This window comes from Apus apus, chromosome 1, assembly GCF_020740795.1.
Source record: "Apus apus isolate bApuApu2 chromosome 1, bApuApu2.pri.cur, whole genome shotgun sequence".
Classification (NCBI taxonomy): Eukaryota; Metazoa; Chordata; class Aves; order Apodiformes; family Apodidae; genus Apus; species Apus apus.
The window spans coordinates 4,223,750-4,249,522 of NC_067282.1; the positions used below are offsets into that span (position 1 = coordinate 4,223,750).

The 25,773-nt window shown below is 38.6% G+C and overlaps 1 protein-coding gene across 1 annotated transcript in view; it reads right to left on the reverse strand.

Moving 5' to 3' along the window:
• LOC127395132 (teneurin-4) overlaps positions 1–25,773 on the reverse strand; it is a gene marked incomplete at its 5' end in the record, with an annotated part of 214,884 nt that overhangs the window by 176,066 nt on the left and 13,045 nt on the right. Inside the window, 3 exons of the mRNA XM_051641606.1 lie at positions 3,802–4,012; positions 9,294–9,508; positions 14,295–14,465. Coding sequence (XP_051497566.1) covers positions 3,802–4,012; positions 9,294–9,508; positions 14,295–14,465 — 597 coding nt within the window. The remainder of the gene's footprint in view (positions 1–3,801; positions 4,013–9,293; positions 9,509–14,294; positions 14,466–25,773) is intronic.

Genomic DNA, 25,773 nt, shown 5'->3' on the forward strand with positions numbered 1-25,773 from the left:
TGAAACCATTCCACCTAGTCCTGTCACTCCATGCCCTTGTAAAAAGTCCCTCCCCAGTTTTCCTGAAGTCTGCTCAGGCACTGGAAGGTGCTCTAAGGTCTCCTTGGAACCCTCTCTTCTCCAGAATGAGCAGCCCCACCTCTCACAACCTGACTCCATAGCAAAGGTGCTCCAGCCTTCTGATCATCTTCGTGGCCCTCCTTTGGACTCACTCCAGCAGCTCCATGTCCTCTTTATGTTGGGGGCTCCAAAGCTGGACACAGCAAACCAGATGGGGTCTCATGAGAGCAGAGTAGAAAGGGAGAATCCCGTCCCTTGATCTGCTGGCCACACTGCTGGTGATGCAGCCCAGGACACGGTTTCTGGGCTGCCAGCACACATTGCCAGTTCATGTTGAGCTTTTCATCAACCAACACCCCATGTCCTTGTCCTCAGGGCTGCTCTCAATCCATTCTCTGCCCAGCTTGTATTTGTGCTTGGGATTGCCCCAACCTATGGGCATGACCTTGCACTTGGCCTTGTTGAACTGTGTGTAGTTACATCCTGTCACGGGTGTTCTACATGAGTTTCCTTCTGCTTGCTGGGTGTCGTGCTGGTAAACAGAGATGCTCTCCTCTCACAGCCAACTCATTTTGGTTTTTCTTTTGATTTCTCAGTGGCCCTGCACAGCCAAGCTTGGCTGAGCCCAGCAGTAACAGCTGCCGGAAGACACTTTCTCTCTGACTATATAGACACTGTTTTGAGGCTCTCAGATGTTCCTTGCTTTTACTGATCAGATTTTTGGCCAACATATCTGTCTCATATTTCCTGGTTCCAGCTGATTCCTCAGCCTACTATTTTGCTCCACTTATACAAGATTGCTCTGAATAAATTACCACTCTCAGAAAGAGGTGAATCCACAAGACACTTTTCAGAGAAGTGTTTCTATTAGAAATTTCAGAAAGTGCCACCAATGTCATTTACAAAAAGGTTAATTTATTATTGAGAGACCTTGATTGTCCATTCCTTTATAATGTCTTGTGTTGTAATTCAGAGGAATGGGATATAAAAATGCTATTAAAAGATGAAAAATGTCCCAGGATAATATTTTTTTTTCCTCCACCTGAATTGCCTGTATTATGCAGAAGTATGAGCTTTGACAGGAATTATGATGCTGTGTCCTCCCCAGGTTTACGTGCAGTGACACGTAACAGGCCCACATTTTGACACCACCTCACTCTTTAGTGATGATGATTTCACATCCTTTTAGAAAACAGGCTAAGCTGCCACCTTCTGCCCTCAAAATCAGTACTAACATCCCTGCGTGGATTTAGTTATAACTCTATTGGATTCCAAAACTGTATGATGGACAGCCTCACAATTTATGAAATTAACTGTCTGTTCTCAAAGTGGGAATACAGATACTTTTTCCCATTTTACCCCAGTTTACTCTAGAATAGTGGAAGCCAAATCATTCCAGACAAGCACTGCATAGTAATTGCACATGATATTGTCATACAGAGGCTGCAGTGATTTTCCTGGCTCTGAAAAGTTCAGTCTGTTGGAACATGCAAATATACTTGGAAAATCAGCACTCACCATTTTTATTATTGAAGTAAAAGCTATGGTCCTTTACTCAGGTGAGTGCTTACTCACAGGGGAGTTTTGCCTGAGGAACAACTGCACAGTTTGGCTTTTTGAATTATCATTATGATCCCCATTATCAATTTTGTGCTTTCTACTGTTATCCATGATCATTAATTAATGCTTAATGCATTTTCTCAGCAGTTCTTATCACCCTCACCGCACCTCTGGGGAGATGTCACTCTCCTCAATTTTACATGGTGAGCAGCTGAAACATGACCCTGGGCTGGGTCAGAATTAGCAATCAGAATCAAATCAATTGGAATTCAGGAGTTCCAGCCTGCTGGTCCTCTTCTCAGATCACCAGATCCTACTTCTTCCTGTATCACAGCTATGCTTTTCAAACACGCTCTCACTCTAAGCCCTATGTCAGTGCAATAATTAAGGGAGATTTGTCTATGTGCTCCTGCCACAGAAATCAAATCAAATGGCAGCTCACCTCTGACAGTCAACACAACTCTGCAGGTTCCTCACCCCACACAGATAGATCTAAGGCCCCTATCACGTGTGACTTGATTTATTTGTTTGGCATGGCAATTTTACACCCTGGGTCTTAAACACTGTATCAAGTTGCTGTATCCTCTTTACTCTGGCACTGACAAAAATTGTAACACTACATTGGTATAGTATATACAGACTTAAAATCTAGCAGCCATGTCTTGCCAGACCTCACAAATACACCAGAAAGGTTCTGAAGGTTTAGAGTACTTTTACACAAAACATCTGCCTTGTTTCATTGTGTTTTGTGCGTTCTTTGTCAGTTTGGTTTTTTAAGTAGGCTGCTGAAATTTGGACTAAGAAGAAAGGTACTAACTCGTTAAGGCTACTACATTTTTTTTTATGGTACTTACAAAAGTGCTGCACTTCTCTAGCTAAATTCTAACCAAGAAGTCACATCTTCCTATCTCAAATTTGTGTTTATCTCAAGTGAGTTTCAAAGTGCATTGCTTGTACCTAGTTTTTCCTGTACACTACAGTTTTGTGGTGCTGTACAGCTGCCAGTGAGCAAAGTGATTCCCACGTATGGGGCAAAGCTCTTTCTTGTACAGCAGAAGAAAACTTCCTTGTACTGAAACACAGAATGGTTCAAGGTCAACAGGGGATATATAGAATATATAATAGGATATACATCATGGACTGGTCTGCTTATTATGAAGGTACAGCAGAGTATAAACAAAAAAAAATTAGGATTGCCTAAAAGATATTCCGACATACTGCTCACCCACAACATTCCCGACTGTTAAAGGCAAATTAAGAATGTTTTGTCTTCTTCCCCCACCCTCATGTTAGTGCAATGAGGCCAAGAGAAAAGTCTGGCTAGAACACTTAGCATCACTTTGAACAACACAGCAACTTGTGACTGTGCTTTAAAAGTGCTTTCTGCTCTGAGAGCCTTACTGAATTTGGGTATATGAACAGTTTCTACAAGTCAGTTGAATTTATAATTAAAAATTATTGAATCAGAAACAGATTCCAATATTTACAGGGTGGATGAGGAAGAATATCCAGTGTGCAAGGCTGTCAGGCAGCCCACTGGGAGCATCTTTCCTCCTTGGACTGCAATAAATCATTGCTGTTGTACTAAACTGACAGAGAAACTGAGAGACTTGTTTAGTTAATTTTTTCTTCTTAAGAAATACCAGCTTCTTTATGTAAGCAAAGAGAAACTGAGAGTCCTGCTTTTGTTGATCCTGCTACCAAGTTTTCTGTGCTCTTTATTGGCGTTTTAACCCTAGTACTCTGTTTGAACTCCAGCTTGAGTAATTCTGACAGGGCTCAAAGGCAGGACTCTCTGTCACACCAAAAACTGTTGCATGAGGCTGCATTGTGCTCCACAATCATTCCTATACCTTACTCCAGAAAGAAGACAAAAAATAATGAATCAACTAACCAAACTGTATAAAGAGAAGCTCAAAGGAAGAAAACGAAGCAGGGAATTCTAAGCTTGTAATCCACTTTTGGCACTGGGTAGAATCTCACTATGGATATAGTTACATAAAGGTCTATACATATTTTGTTAGATACTCAGGGCCTAATAGCATTCAGCATGTTGCTAAACATGTCCTACATGCACCCTCTCCAAAACCACACCAAGCTGCCATGCAATTTGACTCTGTTTGTTAATACCTGGCCTCAAGGCACATTCAGGAATTTAGGAATAATACAGGAAATCCTTACCAATAGCAGTAGTAAGAAACGAAACCACTTCTGACTCCTTGCCATCATTGTAGAAGGCTAAATGCCATATTCCTGAATCTAGATACTGGATAAACCCTGTCTCATGGCTGGCCAAGGGCACGAAAGCTCTGTGTTGCCGCTGAGGTCCTTCTAAGCTTCTCGCCTCCTGTGTCAGCAGACGTCTTCCATCAAGAAGCTCCACAAAGTCAAACTGAAACATAAAAAAGAGTGATATTTGTGTGTATCTCAGGCTTCCTCAAGCTTAGTCTCTTGCTCTGTGTCTGTCTTATGTGGAAGACACACATACTTCATATCAAGGATTAGAAAAATATACCCACAGAAGCGTCATAAACAGGACTTTCTCTGGTAATTCCAGTATGTTCCTGGACTACCTGCAAGTAACCATTTTGTAAATAGCTAGTATAGGAATGTATTTTTCTGTAATGACATGCATCAAGAAAATACCTTTACTTAGAATGGGACTTGGGGCATATCGACCCTACTGATGTGTTCTCATTCTGTAGAAACATAGGCAGGGGAACATGAGGTCCAGAACTATGCTTAAACTGCACTGTAAGCATGATGCTAAGAAGGTTATTTGTTAGCTTCTTCATGTCTTGGCTAAAAAGGAAAATAGAAAGAAAACTGTATTTAGCCTAACCAGGTTGTTTGCCAGAATTGCTATGGGTCACCAAGGAATAGATAAGAGTATTTGTAAGTAAATTCTGGCAGAAGTATTTTGTTTAGCCAGCAAGGGTTTTATGTTAAAGAAACAGCAAAAGTGGTTAAAAGATCATAGAAGATGAAGATGGAAAAGAGATGAAGTAATACATAAAAGTCCCATTTAGAGGGTGGCTTTTGGAAGCTTCCCTTGAAAGGACACATTCCTGTTTTTGCCAGGGTAACTTCAGCTGAACAACAGCTTTGTTTTTGCTACTAGTGTTGCAACTACCCATTTAAATAACTTTCCACTGACTTTCTGCAATAATTGTATTTTATCTGATAATCTATTAATGGGATGAGACAGATACAAGCTGAATAAACAACACAAACGTTAAATGAACCTTATCTAATCTGTCTTTTATAGTGTGTTTAGGTGAACAGGACACCATGTGAGCAGGATCCAGCAGCTGAAGCCCAGCTTAGCTTTTCTGTTCTCTCATTTCACTTGGTTTTGCCTTTCTCACCCAGTTGGCCAAAGAAGCTTGTAGCTTTTGGCAGGAAGGACAAAAACAGGCAGAAAGAACCAATACTACATATTGTTGTACCAGTAAATGTTGCTGCACTGAATGGTTGCCGAGTGTTGGCTGAGTGTGGCAACAATATTTAGGATTCTTATCCCTTTTGACTTTACTGATAGCAAAATTTGGGTACTTCTGTTATATTATTAAATTGTCTGGTATGATCTTCAAAGTCAGCCAAGATAAGGACTTGATGACGTGTTCTTTGTGGTTAACTTGCTAAGTTAAAATAAATTAACAGTGTTTATTTCCAACAACATTTTGACAAACAAGCTATACATGAGATAGCTTGCACATGAAACAACAGAATTTGTCCCTGGAGTATTTTAATTACTGTATTTTAATTATTTATTTACATGAAATAATTTTTGAGCCTTGCTTTAATTTTTTTGCTATATTTCAAAATATAGATCTCTCAGATTTGGTGCTGAAGTGTCTTTTGAGAACATAAAAGCTGACACACCTGCAAAAGGCTTTGTCAGAGTTTCTCTTTTGAAAAAAGCAGAATGTAAATACAAATTATTAAAACAGTCAATACAAAAATATAAATTCTAAAAATATACTGTAAATAGAAAATATAAAATTTATTACTTAAAATGTAAGCTTGTGTTTTGGAAAAAATAGGACTCTTTTAAGCTTAAGAGGACATGAGTGAGTGGTTGGTCTGAATGAGGCTTTGTGAGCCAGGTATTTGTAGCCACTCTGAGGAGGAGCCGTTGCCAAGGCTGAGTCCTCATCAGTTCTCAGTGTGGCCATGACTGACACAGCTGAGAAGGGCAGTGACAGAGGACATCAGAGTTAAAAACAGTAAGAGAAAAACCTGCATATTTCCATTTTGGAGCAAGATTAACCAGACTGACACAATTTTTAAAAGGTAACTGCAGACATCATAGGTGAGGTTCATCTCACCAAATGCTGACATCTCCATGGCAGCTTGAATTTGTTTTCTAGAACCACTGGGTTGTAGTTAGAGAAAGAGACACTTCTAGACTCCAGTTTGCCTCATCCTGATGTTCACATCTAGAAATGTCCTGTGGATTGTGCTTTACAAGTACCCACTTCTTGACAGAGGTAGATGCTTAAAGCCTAGTGAGATGACACCAATGGCAAGGTATCCAGCTACAGTGAACTGCTGTTGTTACAGTCCAGTCTGGGTTATGCTTATTTGGGCATTCCTGCCAAAAGTAAAAGTTTATTTTTTATAAATATTTGCAACATGCTGTTGTGGGTGTTGATGACTTTGCAAAGTGACTAGTTACTAATTGTAAATATTAATTGAACCACAAATGGACTGTACTTTACTGCATTTCAATACATTCAGATACTTTTAATATGCATTTAGAGTTATTGCAAGCAAGGAAATTGTAGATAAAATACCATGTTAATCAATTCAAATTGTACAAATGGAAAAATGCCTCCCACAGGCTATGAGGGCCAATCCCTACTATTTATGATTAAAGAAAATTTGTCCTATGTTAAAAACACTTGAAAAATTATTTGATCTAGGAAGATTAAATCTAATAGACCATAATAAAATTATCTAACTTTTATTATGATTTGTTGAGAAGAATGTGAAGAAATGCCTTTAGCTAGCAGCAAATTACTGTAGGCTTCTACAGGCTCTGTTTTTAAGATTACAGAAATCTGGAGTTTGCTTTTTCTTCCTACTTATTAGTTTCCACGATTGTTGTTAACCTTGACTAGAAGACAAATCACCACAAGCAGAGAAAATTTCCCAAAGAAAATCTGGAATAGCATGGAGTTATCATGGCTGAATACAACTTTTTGACATTTTACCAAACTCAGGAATATTTAATAAGAATCAGCCTGAGGATCAATAAAAAAATCCTGAAAGTGAATAGACAATGTTAAGAGACACTACAGAAAATAGATTATCCAAACAGAAGAAATACCTAAATATCTAACACAGGAAATTTGATTATCAGATGATAGAATTTTACTAGTGACATCAACTATATAGGTGAGGAAAAATCATTGAGCCTTTATTAAATTATTATGGGGAAGACTGTATCACTGCTCTAAGCCTGTATTTTGTCAAAGTCTTGTTTATGAAATTCCTTACAAAATTTGGAAATATAAAACTCATTGGGTGCAGCAGATACTCTAGACTATATGAAACAAAGTAAGAGATTTGAGTAAAAGGTCTTAACTCTGAGAGGCAAGTTTACAATGTCAACATAGAAAACAGGTTACCTATTTAATGACTCCTAAGGCTAATAAACCACAGTGAGATTAAACATCATATAAAAACATACAGAAGGAGAACAATGTTTTAATGGACAGCAGGTTCTAGAATAATAAATTTAGGAAAATACATAATTTTAAAACTAAATTAAATATTAAGAAGTAATAAATCAATATCACTTCAATGCCTGCAGCTTCACATTATTTCTTCAGAACAGGGTGGAACTCGTGATCAGCTTCTATTAGTGTACCATAATTTTTATTGTTTTAATAAAAATGTCCCTCTGGGGATTTTTGGTGATATTTTTGGTCCAAATAATATTTTTTTTTTACATACTTGGCAGCTCTCAGTTAGTGGCTACACACAAAGCAGCACTCACATGGATTCTGAGCCAGTGCATCACCTTTTCCAGCAGGTAATATTGACAAACCTCTGCCACATCCCACATTCAACATCTTACCCTCAGCTGAGGCTTCAACTGATACACAACCATGCTGCTTTAAATGGAGAAAGTTCTGGTACTGACAAATCACTGAGAATATCCTAGCAAAAATGAGGTTAAAAAAACCCAGCAGCAATGGTGAAGCGAGTGTGGGCTTCTTAGTTGTTTAAAACATTACTATGGTTGGGTGTAGTGGCTGCTACATTGAAAGATTTTGCATTCAGTTCAATAGACTTGAGGTTTAGGTGTTAAATTTTACATTTGTTACTTAAGCAGTTGAAACTATTAATGGAATAACTCCTGTTCCATAACAGAAATGAACAATGATAATAAACAAGTAAAAACAACACAGAGTTCTAATCTACAGTTAGTATTATGTGACTATGACTTGGATTTTCACTTAAATAATACAGGAGTTGTAAGGTTTAAATGTTTAAATCTCCCTGTAAAATGACTGATTAAAAATGGGCAATAACAGTACTACTGTGTCACTGAATCTATGACCTGCTGATCCTATTAAAATATTTTAATTCTGCAGAGAAAGTGCAGATTTATGACACTTTGAGATAAATAAATTGCAGGTGTTACTATGTGGAAAATATGATATTACTCAAAAAGCTTGTAATAAACACATTTGTTTGTTCATAAAGAAAATCAAGGCAGGGTATTTCTTTAAATCTCAAATAGTTGTGTTAGCTTTTCAGTTCATAGTGCAGGGCAAGGGTAAGTTACAACTTTAATAGAAACTTGGTAATACTTTGATAAATTGCTGATGCAAGTGAGAATAAGGTGTTTTGCATTGCCAATGAGAGTTATACCCTAATGTATTAATGAATCTGGTTAAGAGCAGCTTAGAAACTGAAATGAAAAGTAGATAAAATAAGGTACAAAATCCTTATTTAAGGGGATGGTTCTTCAGAGCTTTTCCCAGAAGGTGATTTCTTGACCTGACTTTTGCCAAGAGTGTCAAGAAAAGCAACCACTTTCATTTTAGTCCTAACTGCACCTTGATTACTGCTTAAGTAAGCCAGTGGATTTTTGTAAGAACGTGATTTAATTTGGTTAGACCTTGACCAATCTCAGTCTAATCTGACAGTCAACATGCATAATATGAAGAGTTGGCTCAAGGCACTTCAGCACAGAAGACAAAAGTGAACCTTGCTCCCATGAAGCTGAGAGACTTGGGTCTTGTTGCTCTTACCATGAGAAGGGAAAGGTAGATGCTGAAAGGGGGAGGAAGTCCTGAGATACACAAAACTGCTTAAGAGTTTATTCTTTTTGATATAGTTTGAGTGTGGCTGCTGCTGCTGCAAGGGGCATTGGATGGAGAAGGTATCTCATGCTTCTAGGAGTAACCAGGTGATACCCTCAGTGACCACCAGCCCACAAAACCCTTTTCCTCCTCTAGCAGCTTGCTGCTTGAAGCAACTGATTGTTTTGCCTGTGTAAATATCTTGCAGTTGTCACTTGATTATCTTTCTCTGGATAGACAATTCACATCTTTCAAGCATGCCACAAATTCTTGAAAAGAAATAGCGGAAATAATAATTAAAAAAAAGCCATAAAAGACAAGTATTATTTAATTAAAAGGAGGTCTCATTACCTGTGTATGCGATGGTGGGAGGCCTTTTCTGCCATAGATGCCAACCAGAGCAGCCTTTCCCAAAGACACATTGAATTTCAGATGCACTGGGTGATCGATGAACACCTGAGATCTCCAAAAGGTACCAGGAGGGATCTTCTGTGTGGCTCTTCTGCCAACATCAATTTCTCCAGAGTCTATAAAACTGTCATCTGGAAAGAAATTACTGGGCTTTCCTGCCAAAACACAGGAACAAAAATCTTGAATTAGCTTTAGAGCCTAAAAGTAATCCAGTCATGCTGGTATCCTGACATTGATCTTGAGAAACAGTTCATTAATGTCCTGAGGCCTTCAGAGTTCTTTGTCTAGCCAATCCATATGATTATGGGAGGAAAACCGGTAGGGTTATTCCTGGATTCAGTTACTGTTTTGTTTGAAAACATGAACATGGGAAGAGCAACCTGGAGAAAAACGGCCTTTTGTTTGAGTTGTAACATCAGAAAGTGTGTATTTACATTCTGAAGATAAGAATAAACCATCTGACATTATATCCTAAATGAATATAAGTTCACGGATGGAGAAATCATCATTAAATTAGCAAAGAGAAGTGTAGTAATAGTGAGGTAGACGTATCACAGAATGGAATGGCAGTGTGGAGAACAGCAGCATGAACAATACCTAAGTGGGGAAAGGAAAATGTTTCTCTATGAAATTAATTCTTGACAGTGGTAATAGTACTTGGAATTCATTCAGCAGTCCAAAAAAAAGCTGAAGAAAAAAAGGACTGAGCAAAATGAAGCTAATCATACCCTGCACTTGAGTAATATCTACTAAGAAACACGAGAGGTTTCAACTGGGTTTCAATACACTCTGTAAAGCCTGTTATGATTATCCATCTTATTTCAGAAGGCAAGCAAATGGAGGCAACCAGCATGTTGGAAAGCCTGGGTATCTGGATGGCCATCATTACATGCCATGATGTCCAATGGAGCCAGCAGGGAGCTCGGCATCCCTGGAAAACACACCTGAGAAATTCCAGGTTAGAAATTCATACACTCACAGTTTTCAAAACTGGTGGCTGCTTGAAAACACCTGGACCCAAACAAAGCCCAGGGAATGAGGGGTAGAATAAAAATAAAATCCCAGAATTCTGTCTTTTCAGTTTGTTTGCCTTAGAAACCACTGTGTACAAGCAGTAGCCACAGTTTCACCTGCAGTGCATAAAGATGATAAACTACTTAGCAAACAGCCTTTAATTAAGGACACTTCTAGTTGAAAAGTATGCAGTAGTATCACCTGATGTTGACCTTAATATGGAGCATCGTGTCACCAACAATGACTAATTATTAATTTTAGAAACTCAAATACATTGGCTACCTCATCATCATGCCATCACAGCATACTACTCTGTGTTTCACAGATCAAGCAATTCTAGCAAAAGGAGAAGGTAACTTTCAGCAACATACAATATTTTGTAGGAAAATCACATTCTCAGATTTTTTCTTCCAGAAACTACACTTGTGAAATAGGAAACAAAAATATCTTTTCCCACTCATCATAAATTCAAGTCAAATGGTGTTAGAATGTACTTGCCCTGTTGGAAAGGTGATGGTAGAGCAACCTTTTATTGTATTGTTTCAAATTATATTTCCTTTAACATTATAAAATTATATTTCCTTAAACTTCTCCATACACTATTCCAACATAAAATCTCCAGGAGAAACAGATGTAAGTTGTTAGCCATCTCTGTAAAATCCATATAGAAATTATATGCATAGTAACTATTAACAAAAGCAGTCTCTGAAGTTGTTTCTCTGTAGGATGGAGAAATTTTCTCTCTTGTTTTTTTTTCTTCTTACTTATGTAAAATATTTCAGCAGAAATTTTGATCCAAATAAGACTAATCCCTGATTTAAAGTTAGCAACTGGTGAAGTACACTGCTGGAGCAGAACTTGATGGCATGTTTCAATTCTGTGCTATCTTGTGGCAGAAATTTACTTTGCCACATTGTAGAAAGCAAAAGATGTAGACATGTCCATAGAAAAAAAGCCACTGGTAATTTTATAAGATACTCACTTTATTAATCACATTCAGATAAATATAGGGGGAAAATCTGCTGGGATTTTATTCTTTTTTTAGTCTAAGTGTGTATTATTAGAGATGATCAGGAGCAGCTTAGGTAAATGGACATTCTTTCTGAATCATTTTGTGCTGATAAAGTACAATCGTACAATGAAAAACAACTAGCTTTATTCTGAAGGAGATTGCTTTATCAACTGGATTGTTAATATTTATTTGGCATACCAAAAATTCCTTTTCACACTGTCAGGATTAAAGGAAACAGTTCCCATGTCTTCATGTAAAGTTTATTATTACAATATTGTATGAAAAGATTCAGGATTCTATTAAAAAGAGCTAAAGATATCACGTTTTGGTTTGACGAAGGATATATATTTCTGATTACTACTGACATGTTTTATAGATTTTTAGAAAGCAAATGAAAACATAAAGTACTTGGTATGTGCCCTGATTGTTCATTAATAAAAATTGTACATTGGAGTGAATCAGTGATGGTGAGAATTTAATATGATAGATGATGTTGCTATGCAAGAGACAGCCTGGAGAAAATGAGCATGGTATGAAACTTCTGCCTGTACAGAGAGCAGCGCTTGCTCGTGCAAGCAAAAATGCTTCTGTGATTGCAAGAGACAATTACACAGAAATAATTGGTTTTATGCACAAATATACATTTTTTATCTCCTTTTGGTGGACAGCTGTATGTTTGAGAAGCTGATATCCTAAGGGCTGTTTTATCATGTTGCCAGTGGTTGACATTTATCCTGATACAGAAGTCCAGGCTGAATTTAGTTTAGATTAAAAACTTCAGTAGGATCGGGCCCTATGAACTGGATACTTCATAAAGCAAGTGAAATAAGAAAGCAATTTCAGCTTTTATGTCATAAATTAGATTTTAATGAGAATATCTGACTCCTCAAAATCATCTTCAGGTCTGAATTCTTAATTGGGCTGTCAATTACTTTGTTCTTTCCACACCTTACATTGAATTTTTTTGTTGCTGTAGCAACTATTCCTTATTTATTTGGATATCCAAACAAACTCTGTCATTTCAGCCTTTGCTGAATCTGCTTGTATTTTTGACAGCAATGTGGCTTAAAAACACACTCATGTTTCTCCGACTTCAATCACAGTTTATTACATGCTTAAATGGAAGCATGTGATTAAGTGCTTTGCTAAACAGGGATGGGTTTAAACACAGGTAAATGCTGTGCTGGAGCACAGGCCCAGATGAGAAGGAAAGACTAATACTGAGAATTGTCCAGACTTTGGTAATGATTCATTCAGATCAGCTGTAAGGATGGTCTAACACATCACAGCCTACATCGTGATCAAGAAGATCTTAAAATGCATTTCCATTTTAAAATAATTTTCAGTCACATAATTCTGGTTTAGAGCAGCAGCCACACAACCCTGCTAGTCCAGAATTAGTTGCATAGTCGCCTGAGGGGGAGAGTGTCTCCTGCAATAAAAACATCTTGAAGTGTTTTTTAGTGAGGACAAGATTTTCTTCTCTAAACTGGAGAGGTCTTCTAATGACAGAACTAGGGTATTCCCCAGATTTATCTTTCAACAGAGCTTTTTGGGAGCAATCAAAAGTACTGATTTCACTCTCAGCATGGCTGAGAAAGAAATCAGTGAAGGTCTTTGACTTGGATGGCAGCTTGGGATACATCTTTTTATTTTCATTTTGACTTTTAAAAGGAAAGGGACAGATCAAAACGTGATGTTTCAAAAATGAAACATATGGCAAGTTGGGGGAAAAAAAGGATCTCTCATGAAGCATTTTTGAATACAACAGCAGGAATATCTGCAGCTTGTTGTACTGACTAGTAAGGTTTGCTGAGAATAACCCACTTAGCTGATTTTTCAGACATCAGTTGCTAGTGAATACACAGTTTTAAAGAACACACATAATTATGGCCTTTATTTGGACTAATAAATACAGATAAGCTGTTAAAGAAAAAACAACACTACAATTGATTCAAATTAAACATCTAAACATAGGCTATTAGCTAAAGTCTAGGGAACTCTGCAGCAACTTTTGAGTTCAATGTATTGCCCAAACAGTAGCAGACTTCTTATCTCTTATCCACAAAACTTCTCCCCTCAAAAAAACTACCAAAAATAGTCAATGACTTGAATTTTATTAGAATCTATTAACCTTGTATAAAGAAGCTTGACACACAAACAAAAGAGCTTGTTGAAAATTTGAATTTTGCATTTCTCCAGCTAAGTCTTGGGAGGAATAAAACACCTCTCCTTTGCAGAGCTTTGCACTTTTGGCAGTGCTGCCTCTATACAAAGCACAGTAAGATGTAAAGCTGCCACATAATGCACTGCTGAACTGATGACCCATCAGTTGCTTTGAACTTCAATTAAAATTGCAAGCTGTCGACATCATGACACTTTGTGGAGATTAGGCCTTTTATCTGGCTACTTTTGGAAAGAACTGTCCAACTCTGGAGTGCCAAAGCTCATAGTGAAATAGCTCTTACTAAATATTTTGGTCCTCAAAACATTTGGTATCAGGTGGCAATGAGTAGGCAAACATTTTTGTACTGTTCTAGAGAAAGCCTGATCCAATGCTCCAGGAGTAATTTAATTTTCAAGATACAATATTTTCCCATGAAAACAGCCACTTGAGGAAGGGTTTTTCGTAATGGACTTCTGTACCCTGTGAGATACAGTACAGACGGTTCCACCTTGAGAATGATTTAGATGTGTGGTGAGGGTTGCAGAGAGTTTATCACATTAGTGGACATCAGAAGGGTACGAAACTTAGAAACATACAGAAACAAGACTGACAACTAGTAGTTTGAGACGTGAAAGACTGGAAAAAGCACCTGATGATGGCAGCATTGAGGGTAATGGAACATGAGATTGGATGTCTGGAGTTCAGAGGCAGACAGAAGACTCACAACATGGACACACACCAACCATACCTTCACTGGTTCCTTTGCCTTTCCTGTCAGGTAACTCTAACCCTGTGCCCCCCGAAGGATATAAGGAGACGTCCGTTGGCACTGGCCAACTGCTGGCTGTGTCCTCCGTGATTTCATACATCTGCCCTTCCATCGGCTGCAGGTGCCAGTTTAGGCCAAACAGGTGCATGGCTGTGGTGAGCAATGAGAAAAGTCATCTTTTTCTGTTTGGGAGAGTTTCAGAACTACAGGGGCACTTTCTAAACCCTCTCGCTTCACTGCCCAATTAGTAGTGATTGCTTTAGGAGAAGAATGGGATTAATGTAATTAACGGCCCCTGCTGCTTCTACAGTACCAACTCCCTAAGTCTTTCCACCCACTTAAACTTATTTTGGATCACCTGTACCCATCCACTCTGTTTCTTTCAGTAGAACTACTTCTGACCTGTCTGCATGACAGAACAACCAGGTACAGTGTTTCAGAATCTCCCAAGGCTGGGGTGACAATGTGGTGCACACAGAAGTACAAGGTCTATTATTTATCAATGTACAAAGAGATCCCAGGAAACTGCCCACTGAATTGTTTTGCTGTATTCATAGTGTTTTATTATTATTGTTATTATTATTGTTATCCTGCCAATTAAACACATAAAATCTTATAGACATCTCTGACAGATTTTTTTGAATAAGACCAAGTAAAAACTACAGCAATTTAAGATCCATCTTGCACACATGCCTTTGTATCCAGCACCACAAATGTGAGCCACTATGACTGAGCCCGACTTAGTACAACTCAGCTTCTCCTATTCAGATTGAAGATACATCCTCAAAATTTGAAAACAAGCAGCACTGTTGAGGTTTGTGTGATACCAGGGCATAGCTCTCTGTAGGTTTCTGGGCCGTGCAAAACCATCTACTGCACACATGAATCTATTTCAAGGCATTACAGAAAGACAAGTGAAGTTAAGGAACAAGACAGAATATTTAAAAAGCAAGTACACGTACGAGGAGTATGGAAAATCATGTACAATACTTGCCCCTTGAATATAAAAAGCAAAAGAACGTGGCTTCCAATATCAATTCCTCCATCCTCAACATAAACATTTCATACTCAATCAGTACCCAGCTTAACTTCAGGCTCCACACAGTTAAATGATCCGATTTTTCCTACACTTGCAACAACATTTCTTTTTTAAGGGAAAGCCTTGGTGTTTTACACTCTAACTTCTCCAAGAAACTGTACAATGTCACTAGCATCACAGCTATTTAGCATAAAAAAACAAGAAAAGAACAACAAACCAAAAATCAGTAAAGAAATAGAGCATTTCCATTGCTCCTCCTTCTCATTTTATTCACAAAGATACATCTGAGCTTGGTAAACACTGTCAGGTCCACGTTAGTTTATTTAAACTTGTGCATCAGGAACAATCTTTTCAAGAGGATTGGAAAGTAATCTGAGTAGTTCTCCCAAACCAGCATGTTTTGGCAATTTAGCAAAATCAGTGATTTTTTTTTTTTTCCACTTCAGACTCAATTAGAGCATCTACCATTTACTAACAGGAACAACCTTGTCTTTGCACTACTGCAATATCACAGAACACAACTCGGGCAAAACTCCTTTTGCCATGTAAGAAGGGACTGCGTTTGTCAACAAAGTCTTAATCATTAGGAAAGAAAATAGTTTCCAAACCCTCCCAGACAGCAAGGAAGCAAAGCAAAGAAAGTCTCCCAATGAGCTGTTCGAAACTCCAACATTTTTATACGGGTACACATACCAAGAAGGAATTCCACCATCACAACTGGTAATTCAACCAGGATACTTGAGGCTGAATGGCCAGTAATTTCATCTGAAAGGAGTATATTTACTTGGCAGAGAAAATGTGCAAGAGAAGAGAGGAAATCAGACCGGGAGCAAGGAATTTGCATCAAGCATTTGGCATTGCTATGCTCGCATAATAACTTTGTGTTTATACAGCCCTCATCATCAGATGCTTGGGCACTTCATAGCTATTAACCTCAGAAAACCTCAGCAGGCAGGAATCTGCTATTTCTACTTCACAGAAAGGAAAAGGAGAACTACAGCAGATTAAAGGACTCACTTGGTTCACTTGTTTGGGCACTAAAAAGCCACTGTGTGTTAAATGACTTAACTTACTCTATGTTCACATGTTCATAAGCTGTAAAAGGCATTTCATGCATCCCTCTGTCACCAGTCTTTGTTCCAAGCTCAGTACTAGACACTGCCTGAAATGCCATTCCGACTGTACCTCAGCACGGACTTGAGTGTTACCCAGGTGCTGCTGAGCTGTTACAGAGCTCAGGGGCTGGGTGCTCTGAGCAGGTGCAAGTTCCCATGTTTAACCACATGGATATCTGTAGTTCCAAGCAGAATTAAAACTGTACTATTTGCTCTTCCAAGCTCAAGCAATCCTAGACAGCAAGCAGCACAGATGCCTCTGATGGTCCTGAGTGCTTAATCCAAATTTCATCTACGAGACATCTTCATATTACTATGACTTACATGATCTTATACTGGGCGTAACAGGTTCAGGCTCGAATTGACCCAGTGAATTTTTTTTAATTCTCTGCACCATTTGACTTGCTCTGTCCTTTGGATTTCAGTGTAAGTGCCACAAAAACTCTCAGGAAGACACTGAAAGGACATAGTTTTCCCAAAAGGACATAGTTTCCCCTCCTCTGCTTAGGAGGAATTCGTTGCCTGTAGATCAGTATTTACTACAAGAAAATGAAGAACTCAGGATGGTTTGGGATGAAGCAAGAAAGCTATAAGAATTTCTTCCAGGCATGTAAAATGCGTTTAAGAATACCTGAAAGGAAATGTCTTATGAAAGGAACATCTTCCTTCAGTGTAATGACAGAGCTAGCAGCCTGGAAGTGCTGTGGCTTTTCTGTACTTTATCCACCCCCTTGAGCAACTGAATCGACCATTCCATTCACCATTAATTCCTAAATGTTTGCAAAGTGTCCTACAATGTCCCAACAGAAAAAAAAATGACAGAATTTTCTGTAGCATAGATACTGTGTTATCACACAAAGATAAAAGACTCATATTAGTATGTTAACTTTTGTCTTTGTTTAATAGATTTTGTCTAAAGCAAAAAGCTTCTTGTGTACCTTGATCCCATCATCACATAGGTCACAGAATGAAAGAATCATAGAATTCTTTGGATTGCAAGGGACCTTTAAAGATCATCTAGTCCAACTCGCCTGCCACAGACAGGGATATTTTCCACCAGACCAGGTTGCTCAAAGCTCTTCCAGGGATGGGGCATCCACAACTTCTCTGAGCAACCTGTTCCAGTGTTTCACCACCCTCACAGGAAAGAATACCTTATAACAAATCTAAACTATCTGTTTTCATTTAAAGCCATTACCCCTTCTCCTGTCATTACAGGGCCTGGTAAAAAGTCTCCATCTTTCTTATAAGCTCCCTTTTAGTATTGAAAAGCTGTAAGAAGTTCTCTGACAATGACCCATGAGAATGAGATCCATGCACACCATACATACCAAAGTCCAAAAATCTGAGAAAGAATTATTTGAAAAGCATTTTGTTATTCAGAAAATGGAGCACAAAAGCTCAGAGCTGGTGCTCTATTAAGGGGTTTTGATTTGATGTTTCTAAGAACAAAATAAAAGCTTATAAACATTCCCAACCAGAAATCATGCTATTTCTGCTGCAGGTAGGTAATAACCATGAAAGCCTTTCGGAAAACAGAACAAAGAGTCTGATTTACTTTTGAAGAACACTTTAGTAATGGGTATGCTATTAGGAAATAACCTGATTGTTAATAATGACTATCTTCTCAATACCAATTGTGTCTAATTGGCAAGCTGGTGGAAAGCTCATTCTTCTGCTTGCTTCCCCTAACTGCCATACTCATGCTAAAAAGTCAAGCAGCAAAAGCAGTGGATGTTTTGGGTCTCTACAGCTCAGTGGGATGTGTAAAATTGTTCATGCAAGCAGTTGTTTAAAGGTTTTAGGAGAGGCAAAAGTCAACTTTGTTCTGTGCTAAATGGTTCTTTCTTGGGGGAAATAAAACAAAACAAAAAGACCATAATCAGGGAACAACCCTGGAACCATAGATGCGAGGTGCAATCACGCACTTTGAAGTGTTAATGTTCCTAAAAGCAAAGCAATAGTTTGAGATTCCTGACGTTCTCAGTATCCAGGTCAATTGAACCCACTGTTGACATTTTCTCTGGCTTTTTTTCCCCCCTTTGCTCAGCTAGACATAAGATGTCTCTCACAAAGTGTAAATGCCCTCCTAAAAGCCCCCATGTCCTTCTCCCTCTCCCTCCCCAACATGATACTAGGTAGATATTCAGGTATTGAAGGCTCCCCATGTATTGAAAGAGCACACTGCAATTAACAATCATTAAAGTGTACCCTTTCGTAAAATACCATGTTGCTTTCACTGCCTAGGAAGCCTCATGACATGCTCTTTGCAGGAGCTTTGGTTATACTTCCCATGGCTAATAAAACTCTTGTCTGCCTTCACTTGGCATGGAAAAAATGTAGCTAAGTGCTAGCAAGAGGTGCCCTTAAACTTGCTTAGCAGGTAACAGAATAAATCAGCACATCCTCAGTCCTAAATCACCTCTGGCTGCCTTCTTGGTGAGAAAAAGAAGGAAGCCAAACTTCAGTCCTTTCAGAGTTTGATTCCAAGGCAGTGTGATGTGACTATTCATCTGCTAGACTCAGATTTATTTTAGCAAAGAAAATTTAAAAATTAGCATCAGCTGAACTATGACACACCCAAATAAATTAAAGTTCATATTGGTAGGATTGAATATTCAGGATTATGATTATTTCAGTATTAATACACTATCTCTTTCTGTATTGCATTATTCTTACTTCACAGATGCTTGTGCAGGCCATAAGCAACATTTGCTGATGCTACTAAGCCAAATAAAGAGGGACATGGTTTCAAAGTTTGTCTTGAAGTGACCCAGCCTTTTGGGTATCTTAATAGTATTGCCTCTTGCTTATGATACAGCAAAACACTAAAGTCAAAACAGCTTACTCAGCAGGGCAGAGAACAAAGACTCTGGTGAAGCACTGAGAGTAAAAAAGGACAAACAAAGATAATACTTCACATGGTCAACAACATGGACATCCCTTGGGACAGGTTGATGGAGTGAAGGAGTTAGCAGAGAGAAGCAGATGATTGTGATAGATCACAGGGAGAAGAAAAGACAAGACACGCTTACTGAAGCATATGAGACCCCCAGAAACCACACCAGTCAGCAAAAAAAATGAAAGAACACACTGCTGGCCCTTTATTAGCTTGTTGCTTTGCCCAAAGCAGCAAGCTAAGCGTAATAAATAACCAAACCAATCAATTATGATGTTTGAAATTAAGGCTATGGCTGAAGCCACCAGCTGCTTCCATAGGGTTTGTTAAAAGTGCTCTGAGAGCAGCTCACAGGCTCTGCTGCTGCCTTCTTGCCTGTCCTCTCAGAGCTAAGTCCTGCAGGTACTGCTGCTGGCCTGGTGATTCCTCACCCAGATGAAGATCCTAGAGAAGCTAAGCAATGAATAAAATAACAGTTAACAACTGGTCTTGCCCTGAGCAATGGAAAAAGAGTTTCTCAGAATGGAAGCTCAAGAAAACCACCGAGTTAATCATCACCCCCAAGAGCATGGTGCATAGCCTGGATGTACAGAAAGTGCAGAGAGTAAATGGTATGCAGAGACTTATGAGCTTCTCATTTGAAACACCTAGTCAGTTTCTTCCTAGTAAGATTATATTTTGAATTCATATTTCCCTAACATCAGGATATTTTGCATAAAGAACACAGGGGAGAGCACAAGCTTTGGAAAAGCCAGGCTTCTCTGAACAGCCACCCTACCATCCTCAGCTCAGCCCAATCTGGAGAAGAGTTTGGCTCCACTACTCCACTGCTTTCTACAACACCTCTCTGAACTGGTGACAGCAAAGCCAAAGCCAACACAAGCCAAAAGACCACTCCTGATAGGGAGAATGATTTTCCAAAGCCGTCAGTGCAGTGTGAAGCAAAGGAGAAAATGGGTAAAGACAGCATGAGAAGGGACAGCTGAGACACTGGGAAGCCAAAATGAACAAGAATAAAAATGAGAAAGAATGGGAAAGTGGGAAAAATACAGAATGAGAGAAACTGAGAAAAAAAACAAGAAGGTTAGGAAAGAGCAAGAGAAAGCTGAAAAAAAGTAAAAGCGACTTAGAATAGGAGCTGGAGCTCAGTCAGTGGTTGAAAAGAAATTTAAATAGCTTGTTTCTTTGCTCTGCCCTCTTTTAGTGGAATCAAGCATTAGGTTCGTGGTGCTTACATATTCCTTTTTCACCTACAGATTTGACAGGCTGACTTATAATAACACACACTCTAAAATGAGACCTGAGTTTTGCTTTTTTTCCTAATTGAAAAAATGCTAGATTCCACTACTGAATTACTCAGGGCTAATTTTGACTCAAGTGAATGTATTGCTTTCACTCCTGTCTCAGGAATAAACTTGACTGTAATTATCTGGATAACTGTCTCTCTCTACACTGAAATTATATTATTTCTGTAGAAGTGGAAGAATTGACTGTTACACAGTTAATCATATTTTTGTGACATTCAATGTTATGAAAAGGAGACTTTCAGCATGAAATAATCACTAGTTTGTCAATCTTCAATAAATCAAGGAAGAGCACACAAGATTAAGAATAGAAACAGTAAAACAAACATTGAAGAAATAAATCAAGCAGGTTGTTTTTTTTCTCATACACTGCTGTTCAATATCAATGTTGGACAAGGCTTCTGTGTCCCAGCATGGCAGAGCATACCAACACAGCAAGAGACAAGGATTGAAGTGGCTTTTATGGTCCTTCTGGTGTCAGAAGAGGGTAAAAGCAGTAAGCCTGGATGCAGTATTTTGTACCCATTCTCCTCATTTTTAAGATCAAGTCCTGGACCAGACAGATCCAAACTGATGTTAATCTAAGGGCACTGGACATTTTGAGTGTCTGAGGATCTAACATTCATTAGATCCTAGTCTAGGATCCTGACTGAAGATTCCAATGGTCCATAATATCATGAATTCACACCATTTACACATACATACCCAGGTCACTAAACCAGAGGTTGTGGGACAAGGAGAGAGGGATTCCTGCAAGGCCAGTTCTTGCATGGACTTTAGCAGTTACCTTGTGACTGAAAACTCAGCACAGTACTCTGTGTTTCTAACATCTAAAATTATTTCCTGTGAAAAAAATACTCCCCTTCCATGGCTTAAAGGTCTTATTCAAGGAATGAAAAACTGACTTCTGAAATCATCTTCTGCCTGAATGAATGCACACAGTGCTCTCTACAATCCAGCAGGACTGGGGCTGCTGTGCCGTTAGAAATGTAAAATTAATAGGTCACAAAGGAACGGAGCCCAAAAAAATAAAAAAAGGCAGCCTGACTACCTGGTGTTTCAGTGAAGACTCTCAGCTTGTGGCTGGGAGGTCCCATGGCTCTGCTTCCTGGCCTGCTGATTTATTTGACACAAGACAATAGCTTAGAAATATAAAAAAAGGTACAAAGAGGGACATTTAGGGTAACGCTCAGTATTGTAAATTCCCCATCTGGCCCTTTTCCTGACTGCTCTGTGATCCACCTTCAACAAGAAAAAAGGGTTTACCAGCTGCCTTCATAGACAGGATAAAGCCACTCTGCTGGGCTGGGAGTTCTTCAAGCTGAGAACTGGACAATATGTATCCACTTATCCCTGGGTGAAGGGATCAGTATGAAGGATTTAGATGAGAAAACAGAGAGATAGCTGTGTTGTGTTTGTTTGTGGTTTTTTAAGGACCTCAAAAGTCATAAACTAGGAAGCAGATGCTTTCACAGCCAGCTCAGTTATGAGTAATACCTGGGACTCTGCCTGCTGCTTGACCATTCCCTCCATGTTCAAAGAAAGCTTAAACTATGCAAGTACCAGAAGCGTTCCTTTCAGAGATAATTCAGGTTTCTTCCTTCCCTCAATCAGAATCACCATGTGCAAAGCAGGAATTCAAATGATGGAGATATTCCTACTTTTAAAAATTTTGCCACCAGAGTGGGAACTGCCTCTCAGGAAGACAGCATTGTTGTCATCACCTAAAAACCTGGCTTCAAATGCATTTACTTGTTGTATTTGACAAAAATCAGTTATTCTCTGACCCCTCCTGACTGAAGAGCTCTATCAAAGATTTCCAAAATAGAAACAAGTGGTCTACCAAATAGTGTTAGTTCCTTCTTAGGAGAACAGTTTATATTTTAATTTAGTTCCAAATTGCTCTTAATAGGGAAGGGAAAAAGCTTCCAGCTGAAGCATCACATTTCTTTGAAACCTTCAAGAAAGTGACTAGAAAGACATGTTATAAAATGAAGCAGTTAAACTCAGTGTTTGTTCAATGCAAAGAGTCAGCACTTCCTATTCAATGTCTTCCTAATTACTTCTGGGGATCAAAGACTTTCAAGTGATTGCCTGTCCATTCAAACTGCTAATAGATGATCACTGGCCCCTCCAGTGCTATAGTGGCTTTCTGGATGCTTGCAATTTCCTGCAGGAAAGGGAAAAGCCATTTTTAAATCAGTATATTTAAATATTTCTATGGATATTTGTTGGGTTGGGTTTGGGGTTTTTTTGGTGTTTTTTGTAGTTTGTTTTTATTGGTGGTGATGTTGGGGTTTTTTTGATGTTTTTTGTTTGGTTAGGGGTTTTTTGTGTTGTTTTTTGTTGGTTTGGTTTGGTTGGTTTGTTTGTTTGTTTGTTTGTTTTTGTGGGATTTTTTTTAATTATTATTTCAGTTGCTAATTTATGAGAGGGAAATAATTATAGAGAATTTAAGTCACCAGTCATGGTGGGTGGTGACTAATGTGTCAGTCTATAGAAAAAAAATAGATATAAAGGTGGTGTGGCTTATCCAAGGAGCTCCCTGCTTCAATATAATCTGTGATTCCCTTCACCATTTACACCATTGTGAAAGTACAATAGGAAGTTGAAAGATGGACCTCAGCAACACTTTGCTGCTACTAGACAGCATATTGCACCAAAGAAACTAATTTCAGTCCCCATAGCCCTAGTAAATTTGGTGTTACACATGCTCAGGCCTTTCTCAGTAAAATACTATTTTCCCTCCTAGATCCCCTTTCTGGCAGAGACCATATTGCTATAAAAATTACTGAGATATCTCTCCAAGATCAAAGTCAATTATAAGATGGTTCCACTGTACCTCTAAATGGAGTTTTAATTTGTGTATATAATATTAGAAATAATTGTTTTCCCATTGGGGTACTCACTTCAATTAGAGAAATGAGGACAGGCAGCCCTACCAGAGGGCCTCCTACCTTGCTTTGCAATTACTAAAAATCTGGATTAGCCTGTTGTGGACAGTATAATTTTACAAATGCTCTTTCATTACACTCATATAGACTGTGAGACCCTAATTTAAAAGGGTGTAATTTACATAGGCAGATCAACAACCTCTCATTTGCTTCCTTCCTTATTATCTCTACCAGATATTGTCAGAAAACCTGCTTTCCCAAATTAATATAACAGGTTGCTTAAAGTCTTAGAAATACTGTTTGCTGTTTAAAAGTCACCAACAATATCCATCATCTTCTGTCATCCCAGCACAACAGAGGTGGGATCAGAGTTTAAATCTGGTATCCCATTTCAAGGGTTAAATTCTAAATATTGTTGTAGAATTTGATGTGTGAGCTGATCTCTCAGATGGCTGCCTGCTCATCTGTCCCTCTGAACATGAACGTGATTTTATTATAAAGACAAATAAATTATTTGAGAGTGCTGCTTGTGGTTTAATCCTAAAATCAGCTGAAAAAAGCATTAGAGTTATTAGTCACCACACACGTTCTAAGAGCACCAGATCCCCAGTTGGGCTGTGCTAGTTGATGTAAGAAAAATTAACAGAATTACAATCTCTGAATCCCGTGATGCTCAAAGTTTAACTTGAGCTTTACTTAGGCTGAGTAAATCTAGCAACTTCAAGAGCATGATGGAGGTGCTTCAAATTCAGTACAAATTCACACATTTTGTAAATCAAGGTTCATCAGTATCATCACAACTGAACTCTAAAGCAGAATCCTATTGATTTGGTGACTTTCTGAAGAGATCTGAAACAATTTACTGTACACGTATTTAGGAGCATCTTGTTTTAACTGCTTCAGACGACAAACGCACAGATACGTTTAAAGCAGGCTAGTAACATGTTAATTTATTTTCTAATTTTTCTTTACATAGAATCATAAGCTTGAAAAACAAGCAGATTGTTCCAACAGTTCATTTGAACGGGGATTTTTATTTCTTTTTCCTTGTAGAAATGCTTGGCAAATGGATACAATTGTCCAATCTGAGAAAGCCGATAAAGTGGGTGACAAAGCACAATTATTGACACTAGACATTTTCTTTCTGTCCAGAAACCATGGGCAAAATCCAGCACAGTACTTTCAGGTACTATAAATCTAAGTGAATGGTTCAGATCAGTGTGGAAAGCTCTCTCAATAATGAAACTTAACACAACCTGATGATTTGTTCCCTTGGACTTAGAATTAAATCCAGCACATAGATTAAGGGAAGTGCTGGCAAGTGCAACCCACAGTATTCTCTTAAAAGCCCCACAGACATCTTTATATTTAATTACACCTAAAAAAAGCACTTGCTAAAGAAACTCAAAGTTCGCCAGTCAAGCACTCAAAAGTGAGCAAAGAGCAGAATTAAGATTGCTTGTGTGATTTTAGATCAGCCACTCTATGCATATGTTACTCTGTAATAGCCTTTAATTCCCTCATCACAGGCTATTTTTTTTTCCCCTGGCCTGATGCTGAGCAGAACAATTGCACAGAAATTGCCACTCAACCCTGGCAACTTCAGCAGTGTAGCATGTTCAATTGCTTTCTAGGGATGCCATATGTGCAGGCTGGTCGGTAGCATTAGGAGGGGGTTGGAAAGGGAAAGAATACACTCAGTGCAGACAATTCTGCTACTGCACTCTAAATAGGTCCCTACTGAGTGAACTCAGATTTTCTGCTTTTGTTGCAGCCAGCTCTGGGTGGATCAGGGATATGATAAAGCACACGGTATTGTTTGTTCTTTCTAATAGAAAAGAGGTGTCATGATCCCCCATTACCTCCAAGCTTCTGCAACATAAATCTAAAATAACAGCAGAGCAAACAGCAAATTTTTGCATAAGTGAATGAATACACTGAGAGCAGGCATCCAGACCCCTACTGTCACAAGTCTAGAGCATGTTTGCTCCAGATTACTTAGGCCATGATAATTTTGTTTCATTGTTACATGTCAATGTATCGAAGGGCTTGCTCAGGGACGCACACTGTCTTGTGCCTTCATCCCTGAAGACTATGTTGATAGCAATGAATTAAACAGTACCAAGCAAAGTAACTTTACAGTCTATACCACTTCGTTGTTAGAAGGGACTCTACTGTGATTTTGGCTCTGGGCAGCCAGCTCCTGA